Below are 18,214 nucleotides of genomic sequence, written 5' to 3' on the forward strand. Positions count from 1 at the left end.
GAAAGACTTATAAAAAATTACTGTAATTGTCCATGGAAGAATACATAGTAGCTCCTTGGGGGGGTGGAAAACGGAGTAGTAGTGATGGGAATTTTACTTTTTATTGGATATTCTTTTATGCTTACTGAATTTTATGTAAGGTAGGGCAGAAGTAGGTTCATAGTTGTGAGTATGTGGAACAGTTTATTCTTGTATTATTATTTATATTTATATTTTCCATATGAACAACTGTAAACCTACTTTTGCCCTAAAAACCTACTTTTTACTCTGTATTATGTTTATGTATGCCCTGTTCTATAAAATTAGGTCTGAACTAAAGTAATGATTAGTGGAGATAGAGGGGAGGGGACAGACCTGAGAATTTTGTGGGACAAATAAAATTGATAGGATGTATTGACTGCATAAAAGGAGGTGGAAAGGAGAAAGAGAAGGGAGATAAGAACAGCACCGAGCTTGGTCTCTAGGGAATATGGAAGATACTTGGGGAGTGCAAAGACCCATTACGGGCAGGTTGCATTTGAGCTGCTTGTGTAATTCGGGTGGGCACTTATTATTATAGGAGGAGACATAAAAGGTCAGAAGAGTACTTTGGTTTGGAAAAGAAAATTTGATAATCATTGGCATGTAAGAGGAAATGGAAGCCCTTTGGTATGCTTATGGAAAATGTATAAAATTTTAAGAAAATAGGACATTGGGTAGAATATTAGGAAGCAGTTAAATAAATCAGTTGCAAAAGATTACAGAGGACTCAGCAGAGATAAAATATTCCCACATTTTAAAAAGTTCATTATTTTATAAATTTTCCAAATGTTTTAAGTTTCAAGGTCTGATACAGAAATGATGGATAAGTTATAGGGAGATAACGATCTCAATTCATATAAGGAAGAACTTTTTTTTTTACTTTTTAAAATTTGTTCCTTGTATCTTTATTTTTTCTTTTTTTTAAAATTTTTTTATTGATTATGCTGTTACAGTTGTTCTATTCCCCCCCCCTTCATTCCCCTCTACCATGCACCCCCACCCCCACCATTACCCCCCCCTTAGTTTATGACCATGTGTCTCAAGTTCTTTAGATTCTATATTTCCCATGCTATTCTTGCCCCCCCCATCTATTTTCTATCTACTGTCTATGCTACTTATTTTCTGTACCTTCTCCCCCCTTCTCCTCCTCCCACTCCCCTGTTGCTAACCCTCCTTGAGATCTTCATTTCTATGTTTCCACTCCTGATCTAGCTGTCCTTTTAGTTTGCTTTTGTTTTAGGTGTGGTTGTTAATAACCGAGTTTGTTGTCCTTTCACTGTTCATGTTTCTTTAACTTCTTTTTCTTAGATAAGTCCCTTTAACATTTCATATAATAAGGGCTTGGTGATGATGAACTCCTTGAATTTGATCTTATCTGAGAAGCACTTTATCTGTCCTTCCATTCTAAATGAAAGTTTTGCTGGATAGAGCAATCTTGGATGTAGGTCTTTGGATTTCATGACTTGGAATACCTCTTTCCAGCCCCTTCTTGCCTGTAAGGTCTCTTTTGAGAAATCCCCTGACAGTCTGATGGGGACTCCTTTGTAGGTGACTGTCCCCTTATCTCTTGCTGCTTCTAGGATTCTCTCCTTCATTTTAATCTTGGCTAATGTAATTATGATGTGCCTTGGTGTGTTCCTTCTTGGGTCCAACTGCTTTGGGACTCTCTGAGCTTCCTGGATTTCCTGGAAGTCTATTTCCTTTGCCAGATTGGGGAAATTCTCCTTTATTATTTGTTCAAATAAGTTTTCCACTGGTGGCTGTTCCTTTCCCCCTTCTGGTAACCCTATAATTTGGATGTTGGAGCGTTTAAAGATGTCCTGGAGGTTCCTAAGACTCTCCTCATTTCTTTGAATTCTTGCTTCTTGACTCTTTTCTGTTTGGCCATTATTTGCTTTCTTCTGGTCCACTCCATTGATTTGAGTCCCAATTTCCTTTTCATTGCTATTGGTTTCCTGTGCAATTCCATTAATTTCAATTAGTTTCGCCTTCATATGTTTGTCTAATTTGTGGCTATAATCAACCAGTTCTGTGAGGATCCTAATCACCAGTGTTTTAAACTGTGCGTCTGAGAGTTTTGCTATTTCTTCATTGATTAGATTTATAGGCTCTGGGGCTTTGAGATTTTCTTGAGCCATTTTTGGTCTGTTCTGGCCCTTTAAGTTTGAGGAACGGAGCCTTGGACTCCCAGGTCGCTGGGTTGTGACACTGTATGTGGGGGCGTGGTCAGAGCGGGGAAATGGCGGCCCCCTCTGCTGTTTCGTGCTGCTGAGTAGGAGCAGAGGCTTAGGTGGTTCACCAGGGCCGGGCCACTCAGAGTCGCTGGGTTATGACGCTGTATGTAGAGGTGGGGTCAGAGCGGGGAAATGGCGGTGCCCTCCCTGCCGCTTGTCGCGGGGACCCGCTGGGTCCCGGTCCAATCACCCACTTCCTCGCTTGTCTATCTGCGCACAAATGCGTGACCACAGTCAACACGCAGGACCACTCCCCTGCTGTCTCCCCTGAGGTCGCTCGCCTGGTCCCTCGCTCGGTCGCTCATCCTGTGCCTGGATTCCGCGCGTCTGGATTCCGCGCCTGAGTCCGTCTGACCAAGTTTTCCTGTGCAACCCCGCTCCTCCAGCTGCTGGTTTCGCCCCTTACCGGTCAGGCTGAAGAATTTGTTGTTAACATACTTCCGAAAAGTTCAATTTTCTGTGTTCTGGCTGTGTTTTCTGTCGCTAATATTTAGTTGTCCCTAAACTTGGTTGTGTGAGAAGGCACGGCACATCCACCTATGCCTCCATCTTGGCGGAAGTCAGGAAGAACTTTTTAACAGTCGTCTGGACTTAGAATGATTTACTTCAAGATGTAGTGAACTCCTTGCCTTTAGAAGTTGATACTTTGCCTTTAGAAATGTGTATGGTCTTCTGTAGGATACTGTAACAGGTATTTTGAATTGCTCAGTGGAAGATAAACCAGGGACCTTGAAGTAACGCTCTTCAACCTTTTCATGTCATGGTGCAGGTAAACTAATTACTAAAATTCTGCAACACATCAAAAAATATGTTTTTTGTTGATCTGCCAAAAAATAGGCATAACTTTGATTCTTTCAAATTGGATAATTATTGTTGTGTTGGCTTTTGTCATTTTTAAATTTGACAGTCTAAGGGAAAGGAGGCCAGTGCCCCTGAATGAACAGTCAGGTGCTGCACGTTTTAAAACTTCTTGCAGTGCCCCGGTTGAAAATCACTGCCCTGAAGTAATTCTGTAATGATAAGAGTCCAGTAGGCTCTTGTAGACTGCTTGGAGATATATGGAGAAAACTGACACACAGAAATTATGTAAATATATATATTAGAAATCATTAGGCATTTTGAGCAAATACTTGATTTTTCTTTTTTTTTAAAAAGATTATTTATTTATTTATTTATTTTGAGAGAGATGGGAAGGGAAGGAGAAAGAGGGGAAGAGAAACATCAGTGTGTGGGTGCCTCCTTCGCACCCCCTACTGGGGACCTGGCTCCCAACCCAGGCACATGCCCTCACTGGGAATAGATCCCATTACTAAAAGAATTCAAGGTTCAGATGTCCTTAAGACATCTTTTGTACTTACAGGAGTATAACAGGGACCACTTTGCCTTTGCCCTTTTTTTTTTCTTTTAGGTTTTATGTTGCATTTTAAACGCACTTCCTAGAATGAGTACAATGTAAGTTAATGAAGCAGAACTTTTCAGAATATTCTTTATTTGTTTTTAGAATGAATATGAGCAGTTAAATTATGAGAAACAGCTGAAAGAGAGATTGGAGGCTTTTACAAGAGATTTTCTTCCTCACATGAAAGAGGAAGAGGAGGTAAGCATAATTTCTCCTCCTTGTGACTTCGATTTAAATGTCAAACATGTTGCTTTGGGCACTCTTCCTGAGCACCCCTGCACCTCCCCCTGCCCGCCCTCCCCGTGCGCACACTACCTTGGCTTCTCTTCCTCCTGAGCTCCTAGGGCCCTTCCACTGCCTCTGTGACTGTCTAGATGAACTCGAGCGTACCACTGGAAGTTAAAAATGTTATTTTGTCTTTGATTCATCAAAATAATGCATAGGAAGATAAACTTCCAGTTCATTTTAAGAAAAGAGGAAAAACCCAAGGAAAAACAAATAATTTTTTTTTACCTTAGAGAGATTGTTGTTTTTCATTGAATAAATGATTTAATTCATTTATTCAATATTTTCTTATTATGCAGATGGTAGTATATTGAATGTTAATAATTTTTTATGCCACCCTAATGCATTTCAGAACCTTGGAGGATTTTTTAAACTTTCTGTATTTCCATGCTAAATTTAAAGAAATTTTAGTGTCTTTTTAAGAAGTGGATTTTAGTAATTAAATGATGGTATTAAATTTACCAGTCTTATGCCTAGTGCATGTGTATGAGGATATGACTGAATGGATGAGTAAAATATTTTCTCATTCTTGAAGTGGGATGAGCATAGTCTTCTTTGAGTACACACCCTTTCCTCAGGTGTGTACTTTTCTTCTTCTGTCTTAAGCTCTGAGGGTCCCAACAACATCTGCTCCCAGGTAGCCTTGGGAGACTTGCAAGAAGTCTGTCACAGGCTTGCCAGAAGCCAGGGGGCAATGGCAGCTCGTCCTGGGCAACCCCTAATCCTGCCCACGGGTCCTTTCATTGACTTACTTCCGAAGCTTTAATGAACTTACTCTCACTTAAAAAGTTAAAGTGGAATGAATATCGGTAAGGAATAGAGAAAATGTTTTACAATGAACTGGATGTTCAGCTGTTAATCAGTTGTTATAGTGATTCTCATCTATAGCTTTACCTTACACTCAGACTGGTATTCAAAACACCTTTAAGCCCTTTCCAGACCAGCTAAATAAATCAGGTGGAGATATTGGTATAGGTATATTTTAAAGGCTTCCCAAGTTATTAATGTTATAATCAACCAGCATTGAAACCTCTACTTAGAGCAGTGTTTGTTAACCTTAGATGTGCATCAAAATTATCTGTGGAACCATTTTAAAAAAAAAGTCCCACTTCTAAAGATTCTAATTCGATAAACTAGTAGTTGGGATTAAGCATCTGTTTTGAAGAAGAGATCTCCTAGGTAATACTGAGTAGTTGAAAGTCTCAGGAGAGTTCAGACTTATGGTTCCTATATGCTGGGTGGCGTTCCCATAGGACTTAGGGGCCCTGTTTGGGTAGAGGTCGGTTACTGCAGTAGCAGAAGGCAGTTAACTGACCTAACTGTCTAACCCTAGGAGAGTGACTGAGAGTGTTTGACAAGCTCTGTATAGGAAGACCTTCTGGTATGACGTTTTGAAAGTGTTTAGGGATTGACTTAGCCAGAGAATTCTTAAGAGAGAAGCAACTCTTTTGGTGATACTCTTCTCTAATTGGATAAGCTTGGTGGTAACTAAAGTTTTTATGTCTTTGAAATAGATGGCCATAATACTACATTTTAACCATTAATAATTTGAAAGGTGTAGAGTAAAACAAAACAAAGAAGCATCTTTCCTCATGACTGTTTTGTTTCATTTAGGTTTTTCAGCCCATGTTAATGGAATATTTTACCTATGAAGAGCTGAAGGACATTAAAAAGAAAGTGATCGCACAGCATTGCTCTCAGAAGGACACGGCAGAGCTCCTTAGAGGCCTCAGCCTGTGGAATCACGCTGAGGAGCGACAGAAGTTTTTTAAATACTCCGTGGATGAAAAGTCAGATAAAGGTGAGATTCAGATGTTTAGGTAGCAAATGATTTATTAGTTTCAAGGCCATTTTTTCTTTGTTGATGCGAACTATAGATTTTTTTTGAGGAATGATTTAAGCCATTTGTTTTCAAGTATAAATTTAATTGAAGACAGTTTCTATCTTAGAATTAATATTTTCTGATAATTTAACACTCATATATTTGAGCCACCTGTAATGCAGTATTTATTAAAGGAATTTATATATACATAAAATAAGAAAAATATTTGGCTTATCAGAATCATTGAAAACTGCCATACACAGAGCACTTTTGCAGTTCCGTTCAACTTTTTGAGGTCATTAAACGTGGTGGCTGCTTTTTCTCTCCTTATTTTTTCCGTCAGTTTACAAAGTTACTGATGTTCACTGTTGTATCTCTGTCCTTTCCCGTGTGTCGCTGTCTTTGCTTACATCCAGCAATGCACAGGAGGCGGAGGGTGAGGGGCGTAGTTTTTCTTTGCTTTGAGAAAACACATGAGAAACGCAAATAAAATATGCTTACTTTTTTTTCTTAGACTATTTCCTCATTTTTATTCTTCTTTGCCTTTGATAGCTTTGCCTTTTAAAACATCATTAAAGAGATTGGCATTGTTAGGTTAGTAAAAATTCCTTTGATTCTTCTAGATGTGAAATAGCAATGGCACTTCTGTTAAAATAGCTTAAACTTTTTGGAATTGGTTCTTTTCTGTTATTTTTATTTAACAATGTAGGTGAAATGTTGAAACAGAGACATTTCTGTAGGTTAAGCTATAATTAAACCCATAAAGTGTGTGCACTTCACTGTGAAATTCAACTTGTGCTTTAGACACCAAGCCAAGACCTGTTGTGTCTGGTTTAATTGTAGTGTAACATGGGATTTAAAAGCATCACACTTATTATGTTTAGTTTTCCCATTCCTTCAAAGCAAAGTATAGCTGCATTATTTTAAAAATATTTGCATTTAAAAAGGGTTCAGTTCCAGTAACTTGGTCATAGCATTTCTATATTTTGTGAAGATAAATCAGATACACAAAGTCGTCAAGTTCTCCATAATACTTTAACAATGAATCTGTATTTTATATTCTTTATCGTATTCCTAATTTGCATTTTTCCAGGAAATTGCTACTGAAATAATACATTATAGGAAATTAGAAATGCGGTGACTACTTTCTATAGTAGCTGCTGACAGAAGATTCCTAACAAATGTATTCCAGCTTTGGAAATATTTACATTATATTGTTTCAACTGGCTCATGAGTTGGTTAGGGAACCTATAGATTAATTCAGATTTCACAGACTTGCACGAAATGTGAAAAGAGGGGTCACTGGGAAGATGATGACAGGAGTCATAATGTGTGAATGGAAAATGCTGTGAGATTCGTGTGTGTCATTAAAAATGCCTTGGAGATCTCATAATCTGGCCGACTCCACACTTGTTGATTTAAAGCCGTATAACCTGTTGGGTTCCTTTTTCAAATGATGCTTGTGCTATAAAGTGAGTATTGTTTTTTCTGTGACGCCTTTGTAAGAGGAAGTCGATTCTGTGTTTATTGTAGCTCCCACTGATGAACTATGATTTGGGCCATGATAGTTTAACCCTACAGATTCTTAACAACTTTAACATCCCAATGTTACCTCTAATCCATGTCATTTCCTTTTCGCATCTTGCAAGCAGGAAGGAGTGGACTTCAGGCACTGGATTTTATGTATAGAAATGTGACTGTAATTTCTTACTGCATTTGCTCTTATAGCCTTTAATACTAAAGTTTTCCTTTTTTATTGCAGAAGGGGAAGTGTCAGAACGATCCACAAGTATAACCCATCTTCCTCCTGAGGTAATGCTGGCGATTTTCAGTTATCTTAATCCTCAGGAATTATGTCGGTGCAGTCAAGTAAGCACCAAGTGGGCTCAGCTGGCAAAGACAGGATCACTTTGGAAACATCTTTACCCTGTTCACTGGGCCAGAGGTAGGTAAATGGGGCTTCTACTTCGAAAAACATTTCAGTCTGTTTGGTTTTTTTTTTTTTGAAAGATGAATATTCATAGACATTAATAGGCAAGGCCAGGGAAGGAAAATTGAGAGGTTGACTAAAAAATGTAGATTTCATAGTGTGTGTTCCTTAGCATTTTGAGAAGGTAGCAAAGCTAAAAGAAACATTTGTGGGGTAAATTATGTGATGTGTGCAGTTTCCTTTAAAATAATCAGGAAAAAAAACAGTCGGAGAGGGAATGCCAAATAATTGGCAAAATGTTGGTCCTTGTTGAAGGTAGGTGACAAGTACCCTGGTAGTGATAATGCTACCTTTTAAATGCTATTTCTTCCTACTTTTGACTGTATTTGGGATTTTTCTATAACCAAAAGTTAGAAGTAAAACTGATAGGATGTCAGAACAGCTTTAAAGAATAGATTATTTAAGTATTAAAAAAAAACAGAAAAAATCAGTCATATAGAATAAGATGAGGTACAATCATGGTTCCCTTTTGGCAGTGGCGCAAAATAATGGAATCTGTTGTTACCTTAGTTTTTTTGGTGTGATTAGTATGCCCTCATTCAATAAATCAAAATTTTATGTTAACTTCGTGTAGTAAGTTATTTTTTTACATGTGAACAGTTACAGAAAATTTTATCTTCATGAGCACATATATGGTCACAGGATAAATGCAGGTACTACTGCATATTTTTTTGTCATTGAATTAAAATAATTTCTAGCTGAGTATTAACTTGAAAATATACATTGTTATTCTTAGTTTTCTAATAATTTGTCACTTTGACATGGTAATATATATTTCTCACACAAATTATGAATCTGATTTTTAAAGTTTTCTTTTTTACTTATTTTGTGATACTTTTAAAATATGCTGTTTTTAGATATTTAACATTTTTAAGTGAAGCCATTTGGCGTGATGGGTGGATTCATATAAGCCAAATGATTATAATTATTGTTTTTATGTAGAATAATTTTTTTCTATTAGTTGTAGGATAATGAAAGTCAAACAGGACAAAGTGGATATTTCAAATACTTTTTTGCTTAGCTATATTTTAATTATGAATTATTTTAATTATCAGATACTAATACATAATAGATACTTTTTACTATAAAAATCAAATGTTAAAATGCTGTTAGCACAGCATTTTAACTTCTGTGAGGTTAAGTAGATCTTAATAAGTTTCTTTTTTTGTTTTAGTGTACTTTAAAAATTCCAATAAAAATTATGTTTATTTATTTATAGTATTTTTTTTCACGTGGTTCTACTCAGAACTGATTTTCCCCTCCTCTGGGGGACGTTGCTGAGTCCCCCCCCCTCCCCAGGGGAGCATACGCCTCTTCGGTAGGTGGAGGCCCTGCAGTGCCTAGGACGGGCCCTCGCAACCAGGAGGCCCCTGGGCCGGAACACTGCACCGCTGACAAACTTCACTTTTCGGCAGAAAGTCTCGCTTCCTTTTATTTGTTAACTATCATCATAATGGAGATATTGTCTAGGCCAGTGTGAAGCCACTGTAGGGGAAAAAGTTATGTTGTTTTCAATGATTTCTACAATTGCCAGTAAAATTATTGAAAATTGTTTTTAATTATTCTTTTTAGTATGTATGAAGTTGAATTCTTTGCTCATTTAAGTGTAACTTTTTTAACCATAACTGAATATTTTGTGTGTGCAGAGATTTTTACTATAAATAGGTTATATTTTTGTAATGGTAGCCAGTATAATCTTATTTTGTTCTTGTTCATTTGTTGAGTAGGAGACTGGTATAATGGCCCTGCAACTGAGCTTGATACTGAACCTGATGAGGAATGGGTGAAAAACAGAAGAGATGAAAGTCGTGCTTTTCAGGAGTGGGACGAAGATGCCGACGTAGATGAATCTGGTAAGCTGTGTTTGGAAAGAAAATTATTACCTGGTGCTTTACTAATGAATATATTAAACAAGAAGTACTTAGGTGTTTAGGTTTATGTATATTGTATTTTCTAAATAAACTTGTTTTTAAGCCTACTACTTAAAATTCAAAGGAATGCTCAGCAAATTTAAAGTTTTTATTTATTTATCTTTAGAGGGGAAGGGAAGGAGAGAGGGAGAGAAACATCAGTGAATGGTTGCCTCTCATGGGTCCCATGCTGGGAACTGCCTTGCAACCCAGGCATGTGCCCTGACTGGGAATCAAACTGTGATCCTCTGGTTTGCAGGCCTGCACTGAATCCACTGAGTTACACCAGCCAGGACGTTTCCCATGTTTTTATATTTAAATAATTGAAAAATCAGATAATGATGCCTTCTCTTACTGAAATATTGTACATTATAATGCTTGCAGTTTACAATGTGTTTTTTAATGTGCACATTTGATCATTGCTCAGAGGAAGGAGCATGAAGCTGTTGACTCTGTTTATTCATTTGTGAAAAGTCATGCCACTTGCCTCACATGATTGTAGAATTGAGAAGTAATCTGTATGAAAATTCTTTGCAAATGTAGCCATTTGTTAGCACTGCAGAAGAATTCATGGGTGAATGAGACTTCATTTCTACCCTTGAAGTACTCATGGGTGAGAATTTAAAATGCATGATCCTTAAAGTACATAATGAAAAATGTGTTTTTATAGAGGAACAGAAAGGGAAGGAGGAACATATAAGTTTATCTTAGATATTATTCAGATAGTAATTACTAAAAGATGATGAAATAGTAAAAGCAAATTAAAAGATATTTTTCTACTTGGTAAAACTGAATCTATAGGAAATTTTTATTTATACGTTACCCATTTAAAAAGTAGTAAGTTGATCTGGCAGAAGAACTAAACATGTGGAAAGTAAATGTTATAAATTTAAAGATTATTCCTTTAGCATCAAGTTTATTTTTATGAAATAAATGAAGATGCTGCATTTTGGTATAGTTTTGAATGTTTGGAAGGTGCTGTATAAGGGGGAAAGGTCTGTTCAGTTAGATTTGGTGACGCGCTTGTCCTGTTGCAGGTACCTTCCGAGCATGGGGTTAATAGTGAACAAAATGGGGATGAAGTGGAATCTCTGGCCTCGGTTAAACGCTTAAAATTTGGAGAGGATAGACTCAAATAAATGCAGGCAAAGTATTACTATGTTACATAGTGTCAAGTGCTGTGGAGAAAAATAAAGAAGGTCAGGAGGGCCAGGAACACAGAGAAGGCAGGATTTTAAAGACCTCGGGCTGTGTGGGGGCCTGTTCCCCGCGGTCCTCCCCTGGGGTTTCTGATCTTGCTTTTTGTGCTGTGCTGTGGACTCACCTGAAGTAACTGCTAAAGTAATTTGCGTGGACTTTTTTAAAAAGTCTTCTCTTAGGGAAGACTTAATTTATCCATGCTAGAGAATTAATTCATAATACCCGTGTTGTGTTTTAAGGGGTTACCCGACTCTGCGCTTGCAGAGAGCCAAAGGGAAGGCTCTCTTCCCCTTTGTTTGGAAAGGGGAAGATCAAGGTGAAGAGGTGAAGGCCTTTCTGTGGTATCTATTCAGTCTGGTGGCTGTGAGATTAAACTTGGGGTCTGTTTTTTCATCTTAGCTACCCTGGTTAGGTTTATAGAGAAACTCTTCATAGGATGTTTAATTTTTTTTTAAAGATTTCATAGCAGCAGTACACATTTAAGATGGGGGAGCACAGAAGGAAGAATCATTTAGGAATAAAATTATACTAGAATAAATAGGGCTAACTAAAAGGCATTTTTGAAAAGATGGTTTTTTTTTTTTTTTAGATAGAAGGGAAGGGAGGGAACATCAGTGTGTGGCTGCCTCTCATGTGCCCCCCCTGCACCCCCACTGGGACCTGGCCTGCAGACCAGCAGTGCCCTGACTGGGAATCGGACCATCTACGTTTTGCTTCGCAGTCCTGTGCTCAGTCCACCTAGCCACACCAATCAGGGCTAAAAGGCATTTTTATTCCTCTATTTTATATATCTATATCTTGCTGAATGAGTAATTTAGGATAATATTTGTAAATATGGAACTATTAGTTACAAATTCAGAATTGTTCTTTCTACTTATATTCCATTTGTCAGCTACATTGTTATTACTTAAAAAAAGATTTTATTTATTTATTTATTTTTAGAGAGAAGGGAAGGCAGAGAGAAAGTGGGAGAGAAACATCAATGTGTGGTTGCTTCTTGCACACCCCCTACTGGGGACCTGGCCTGCAACCCAGGCACGTGCCCTGATTGGGAATTGAACTGGCGTCCCTTTGGTTCACAGGCCAGCACTCAATCCACTGAGCCACACCTGCCAGGGCTATTATTATTATTTTAAATAAGATTTCTTTAACCTACTCTGTTAAACAGTTTTATATTTGTTAGATTTTTCAGGTAAGCATAATAACAAAAGAACCCTATGAAGGTGATACAATTATTAGTTAATTCTTTTTAGTGTACTGGTTTTTTTTTAAATATCAGAATGAAGTTTGTGGTTTGTTGTGTTTGTTACAGTAGTCCATCCTGTTGTAAACATCCAAGCTCTACAGAAGTTATTAAACAGAAAGCAAAAGTCATGCTCATATTTCTAACTTTATAAGAATCCTAGTGTATTCTCCTCTGCTTGGTCGACTGCGACCAGGCTGACTTAATTGTTTCAGATGCCTTCCAGCACTGCGTCCTTTTGTTTAGGTAAAATAACGAATGGTACGTTCATTATGGTTCACTTTTCTTTTCATGTTCTGTATTCTCTTGAAGAACTCCTAATATTCTTCAGGTATTCAGAAGTTCCTAAAAGTATTTTCAGTGCTGGAAACTGGAGTTATTTTTTCTTTTCCTCTGCTACCTGCCTTGATTTGAAAATCACCTTCAACCTTAAAGTATATGAAAAAAACCTTCCCTTCATTCTCACTGTAAACCTTTTTTTCTTCTTTTACTTCTCTTTTAGCTGAAGCCAGCCCTGTTAAATATTAAGTCCTGGCGAGCGAGACCATGTCCATTTAACTTGCTTTGCATTTGTGAGGGAGTTTAAGGATAGCAAAAAATATTTTATATTTAATAATTGGTGGTTCCTTGTGAAGAGCAATTCTATCTAATTAGTGTTTCAGGTTCTTAGATTTTTGAATTCATTTTACAGAAGAGTCTGCAGAGGAATCGATTGCTATCAGCATTGCACAAATGGAAAAGCGTTTACTTCATGGCTTAATTCATAATGTTCTGCCATATGTTGGTACTTCTGTAAAAACTCTCGTATTAGCATACGGCTCTGCAGTTTCCAGCAAAATGGTATGTATCAGTTAGCACCACTTTGGGTATTAACAAAAACTAGCAGTGATCTAAATTTGGTTTTCTTATTTCTGAGTTTAATTAAGGGGGGAAAAATCTTTACCCATCAGAGCTCCTTCCCATGGCTAGGCATATACTGCTGACCTTCATAGTCTTTTATTTCATTGCACACAGTAAGCTTCGTCTGCACTTACAGAAACGGGTGCAAAGATCAGGAGAGGTTAAACAGTTGATTCAGTTTTATATGATTCTTTATGATATGTGAGGCATGGTAATGGGCAAGTGAGATTAAATCTGTTTTATAAAAGTGTATCTTGTGCTGTCCTACATCAAAATCTCTAGGTATTCCTTAAAACTGTAAGTTTCCTGAATCTAATGTTAGTTACTAAAACAGGTTCTCTGGGGTTTGAGCCCAGAGTATATATTGACAGTGCAGAGTTGAAGTGATTTTTACATGCACAAATGTTTGAGAGCCTCCGGATTATGTTGGTTACTACAAGTTGTCTGTCGCTTGTGTAATTAAAAGTCTAGATCTTCACAGTGACTTTCCCCCTGTAGGTGAGGCAGATTTTAGAGCTTTGTCCTAATCTGGAGCACCTGGATCTCACCCAGACTGACATTTCAGATTCTGCATTTGACAGGTCAGTTTATTTTTGAATATTTAATAGGAATTCTAACCACAAATCTGTAGACTTGTTCTGTAGTTCCTCATTTGCATAATTGATTGTAGTTTAATCATGCTATTATTTTTTATTGTCAGCTCTTAGTCACACATGGTTATAACTTGATAGCACCTCCAGTTCTTTGCCTCTTGTCAGGTCCTAGCTGATCCGAAACTCTAGTCTCTATCATCCCATCATTTTTATATTCCTCTACTCTGTCTAGGCCTTTGTGCCTTGCTGGGCACTAATGTTTTTAAGATGTTTTCAGTTTTAGTTGGTTCCAAGTACCGTTGGGGCAGGCTCTGTCTTATAGTCTTCATATTTATTCTGAAATGATAACACTTCAAGTTACAGTCTTCGCAGATTTTATTTCTTTGGATGCCACCAATTTCCTTCTTAGTCTACGTAACTTTGCTCTTTTTCGCCCTGGCATGTATATCAGCACCTCTGTTTTCCTGCAGAGAGGTGTACTCTTCTCTGGCTGCGGCTAATGCTACCGGTTCCTAGAGCTTGTTTCCTCTGGGTCTTCCTGCATTAATCATTAGTTATTCTTTTTTCATGCATGTACAACCTTTCCTTTACTGGTTACTTTTCAGTAAAATGAACTAAGTCTTCTCCTTTCCTGTCCTTTTTTGTATCCCTGGCATCTAAAATAGTACCTGACAATATGTATTCAGTAAGTGTTTGATTATATTAAAGTCTTTTTAAAATTTTTATCTATTTACATGTAGTCAAATACTTTTAAAGAAGTTAACAGTATCCCCTAATAGCCTTGTTATCTGTAAATTATAGTTGGTCTTGGCTTGGATGCTGCCAGAGTCTTCGGCATCTTGATCTGTCTGGATGTGAAAAAATCACAGATGTGGCTCTAGAGAAGATTTCTAGAGCTCTTGGGATTCTGACGTCTCATCAGAGTGGCCTTCTAAACACTTCTACAAGCAAAATCACTTCAACTGCTTGGGAAAATGAAGACATTACTGTGCAGTCCACTGAGCAGTATGCGTGTTTGCAGGATTTAACCAACGAGAGCGTCGGAGAAGAAATTGATAATGAACACTCCTGGACTAAGCCCGTTTCTTCTGAAAATTTCACCTCTCCGTATGTGTGGATGTTAGATGCCGAAGATCTGGCTGATATTGAGGATGCTGTAGAATGGAGACATAGAAATGTTGAAAGTCTTTGTGTAATGGAAACAGCATCCAACTTAAGTTGTCCCTCTGGTTGTTACAGTAAGGATATTGTTGGACTAAGGACTAGTGTCTGTTGGCAGCAGCATTGTGCTTCCCCAGCCTTTGCATATTGTGGCCATTCGTTCTGTTGTACAGGAACAGCGCTAAGAACTGTGTCAGCACTCCCAGAGTCTTCTGCATTGTGCAGAAAGGCGCCAAGGACCAGACTGCTTAGGGAAAAGGACTTAATTTACTCTGGGAGTGAAAAGTCGGACCAGGAGACTGGACGTGTCCTTCTGTTTCTCAGTCTGTCCGGGTGTTACCAGATCACAGACCATGGTCTCAGGTAAGTAATCAGTTGCACAGTATTAGAAAATGGATATGTTCTCATTCTCGAATGGAATCTAAAATTTTGAATTTAAGAGTTACACCTTTTAGCTGATTTATTTAAGCTAAAGAGTTAACCAAGATTTGTCCTACTTTAAAATGTTGGAACAGTATAACTTCAGGAAGTTTGTTCAAATAATTTGTGATATATGGGAGAATATAAATTTAAAAGTTTAATAAATACTTAGCAAATGCCTACAACACATTTTCTGTGGTGCTTAGTGGATGTAAACCTAAAAAGGAATTTTTACCATCAAGGACTTGAAATAGAGAAGAAAATACGCCTACCGTATTCGGTTGCTGGGTATTATTTGTGTGCATTCTTTAAGAGATTTTGAATAAAGTATTTGTGGGGATCCGAGGAGAGAGTAAATGATCAGAAAATTGAACAAAAAGATGACACTGAATGAACCTTGAAGAACGATGAAGGATTTTGATAGGGGCAGCGGGAGGAGACAGTTCCTGGTAGTGGGGACCCATGGAGCACATAGTAAAGCACCGTGGTACCTGCTGTTGGGTTATTTTGTTATGGTTGTTCTCGGCACTAATAATGTGCAGCAATTGTTTGATTATCTTCAATGTGAGCCTTTGGAAACTGAAGACGTGTTTTCTGTTTTACCTTGTAATAGCCTTGTAATAGGCTTGAATTTTACTAATGCTCTATAGTAATGGGATGTCAGGTATGTTAAACAATGAAAATTCACCCAGGATAAAGCCTAATAGTCTCTTTCTTTCTTTTAAATATGATCTTTAGTACATTAATTGAACATGGTAGGGAATGTTTAGAGAAGACTTGGTATTCCAATATTGTATTTGTCGTAGTGAAAGATACAGATTGGGTGTTCGTGGAAGATGAGGCTGTGGCAGAGTTTGAATTCAAGGCAGAGTTCATCTGGGATGGGAGAGACACAGAGGCTGTCTTACGTGGGATCATTTGGACCGGTAGCTGATCAAAAAAGTCTGCAGTCTGAGTGCACATGGTCTCTTTTTCATTGACTTATCTCAAAGGAGTCTTTTTCTTAGTCATTTGGATATTTATTGAGTACCTACAATGTGACTTGCCCTGTTTTAATTACTTGGAAGCCAGACATATTTCCTGCTTTCCTAGAGTTTATAATCTATTGGTAGAAATAGATAATAAACATGTTATCAAACTGCATGTTCTGAAGAAAAGTAGAGTTAGGGTTACAGGTTAGAGAAGGCTCCTTTATAATATTTGATGGACAGGAAAGGCCTTGGAAGGAAGCAGTTTTTGAGTAGAGATTGGAACGAAGTTAGAGGATGATTTTTGTGTGTATCTTCTGTGGAAAGGAAGGAAGGAAATAAAAAATACAAATTTAGTATTTAGAAACCACTTCTTTGCATTTATATGTTGGTTTAAATAGTATTTCAGGTAATTTAAATTATATAGTATTTAAATAGTATTTCAAGTATTTCAGTTATAACACTTAAGTGCAACTGTGTCAGTAGGTTAGAAGACAAATACAGTTCATGTTGGCATTCAACTGAAACTTGCAGGAACAAGAAGAGCTGGACTCGGGGAACAGAAGTGCTAGTTTGGAGCATTCAGCGTATCCTTCTGCATTATTCACAATGTTCTATTCAGAGATGTGTGGCATGAGTTTTGTCAAGTTCACTAAATGGGGCTTGTTAAAAGAGCATTGTACAAGTGTAGGTTGAAGATCAAAGTCTCAGACTAAATCAAAGCCATAAGGAACAGACAGTGTTTTGTTCTTTATGTTCCTAGTGTTTTAGAAGAGTTTGAGAAAGATTTAAAAAATTATTTGAATTTTTAAATCACAGTTGATGTATCATATTAGTTTCAGGTATACGACATAGTGATTAGATATTTATATATAACTTACAAAGTGATCACCCCAATAGATTTAGTACCCTTGTACTAAAAGATTTAGTATCTCAACACTGTAGGATTATTATTAATTCTTCTTTAAATGTTTAGAGTATTCACCAGTGAACATCTGATTTTGGCTTTTTTGTTGGGAGGTTTTCAATTACAAACTAAATCTCCTTGTTATATAGGTCTGCTCTGATTGATTGATTGATTTTTTTAGTCAGTTTGGTACTTTTTGTGTCTTTAGGGACTTACCCATTTCATCCAGGTTATGCATTTTGTTGCGTACAGTTGTTTACGGTACTATTGAATAACCCTTTCTATTTCTGTAAAATAGGTAGTAATGTCCCAACTCTCATTTTTGACTTTGGTGGTTCGTGCCCTCTTTCTTTTTTTTTTAGGCAGTGTAACAAAACATTTGTCAATGTGGTTGACCTTTTCAAAGAACCAATTTTTGGTCTCATTGATTTTTTGAACTTCTGCTCTAGTCTTTATTATTTCCTTTTCTGGCTTTTGGTGTAGTTTACTCATCTTTTCTAATTTGTTAAATTCAGTTAGGTTATTGGTTTAAGATTTTCACTTTTTAAAAAAAAATATTTTATTGATTATGCCATTACAGTTGTTCTATTCCCCCCTTCATTCCCCTCCACCCTGCACACCCCTGCCCCCACCATTCCCTGTCAGTTTATGACCACCCGTCTCAAGTTCTTTAGATTCTATATTTCCCCTACTATTCTTACCCTACCCCCATCTATTTTCTACCTACCATCTATGCTACTTATTTTCTGTACCTTCTCCCCCCTTCTCCTTCTCCCACTCCCCTGTTGCTAACCCTCCATGTGATCTTCATTTGTATGGTTCTGCTCCTGATCTAGCTATCCTCTTAGTTTGCTTTCGTTTTAGGTGTGGTTGTTAATAACTGTGAGTTTGTTGTCCTTTCACTGTTCATCTTTTTTATCTTCTTTTTCTTAGGTAAGTCCCTTTAACATTTCATATAATAAGGGCTTGGTGATGATGAACTCCTCGAATTTGATCTTATCTGAGAAGCACTTTATCTGTCCTTCCATTCTAAATGTAAGCTTTGCTGGATAGATTAATCTTGGATGTAGGTCTTTGGATTTCATGACTTGGAATACTTCTTTCCAGCCCCTTCTTGCCTGTAAGGTCTCTTTTGAGAAATCCCCTGACAGTGTGATGGGA

The 18,214-nt window shown here is 37.4% G+C and overlaps 1 protein-coding gene across 2 annotated transcripts in view; it reads left to right on the plus strand.

The window, feature by feature from the left end:
- The window catches only part of FBXL5 (F-box and leucine rich repeat protein 5), a 38,243-nt gene that overhangs the window by 10,574 nt on the left and 9,455 nt on the right, over positions 1 to 18,214 (plus strand). For both annotated transcript variants that reach the window (XM_037126848.2, XM_037126847.2), the window contains exons 3-9: positions 3,757 to 3,852; positions 5,554 to 5,740; positions 7,524 to 7,706; positions 9,479 to 9,604; positions 12,796 to 12,944; positions 13,503 to 13,585; positions 14,399 to 15,121. In XM_037126848.2, the coding sequence (XP_036982743.2) occupies positions 3,757 to 3,852; positions 5,554 to 5,740; positions 7,524 to 7,706; positions 9,479 to 9,604; positions 12,796 to 12,944; positions 13,503 to 13,585; positions 14,399 to 15,121 (1,547 nt within the window). The remainder of the gene's footprint in view (positions 1 to 3,756; positions 3,853 to 5,553; positions 5,741 to 7,523; positions 7,707 to 9,478; positions 9,605 to 12,795; positions 12,945 to 13,502; positions 13,586 to 14,398; positions 15,122 to 18,214) is intronic.

Source organism: Artibeus jamaicensis, unplaced genomic scaffold, assembly GCF_021234435.1.
Source record: "Artibeus jamaicensis isolate MK-2021 breed Jamaican fruit bat unplaced genomic scaffold, CSHL_Jam_final contig_76, whole genome shotgun sequence".
NCBI classification, from domain to species: domain Eukaryota; kingdom Metazoa; phylum Chordata; class Mammalia; order Chiroptera; family Phyllostomidae; genus Artibeus; species Artibeus jamaicensis.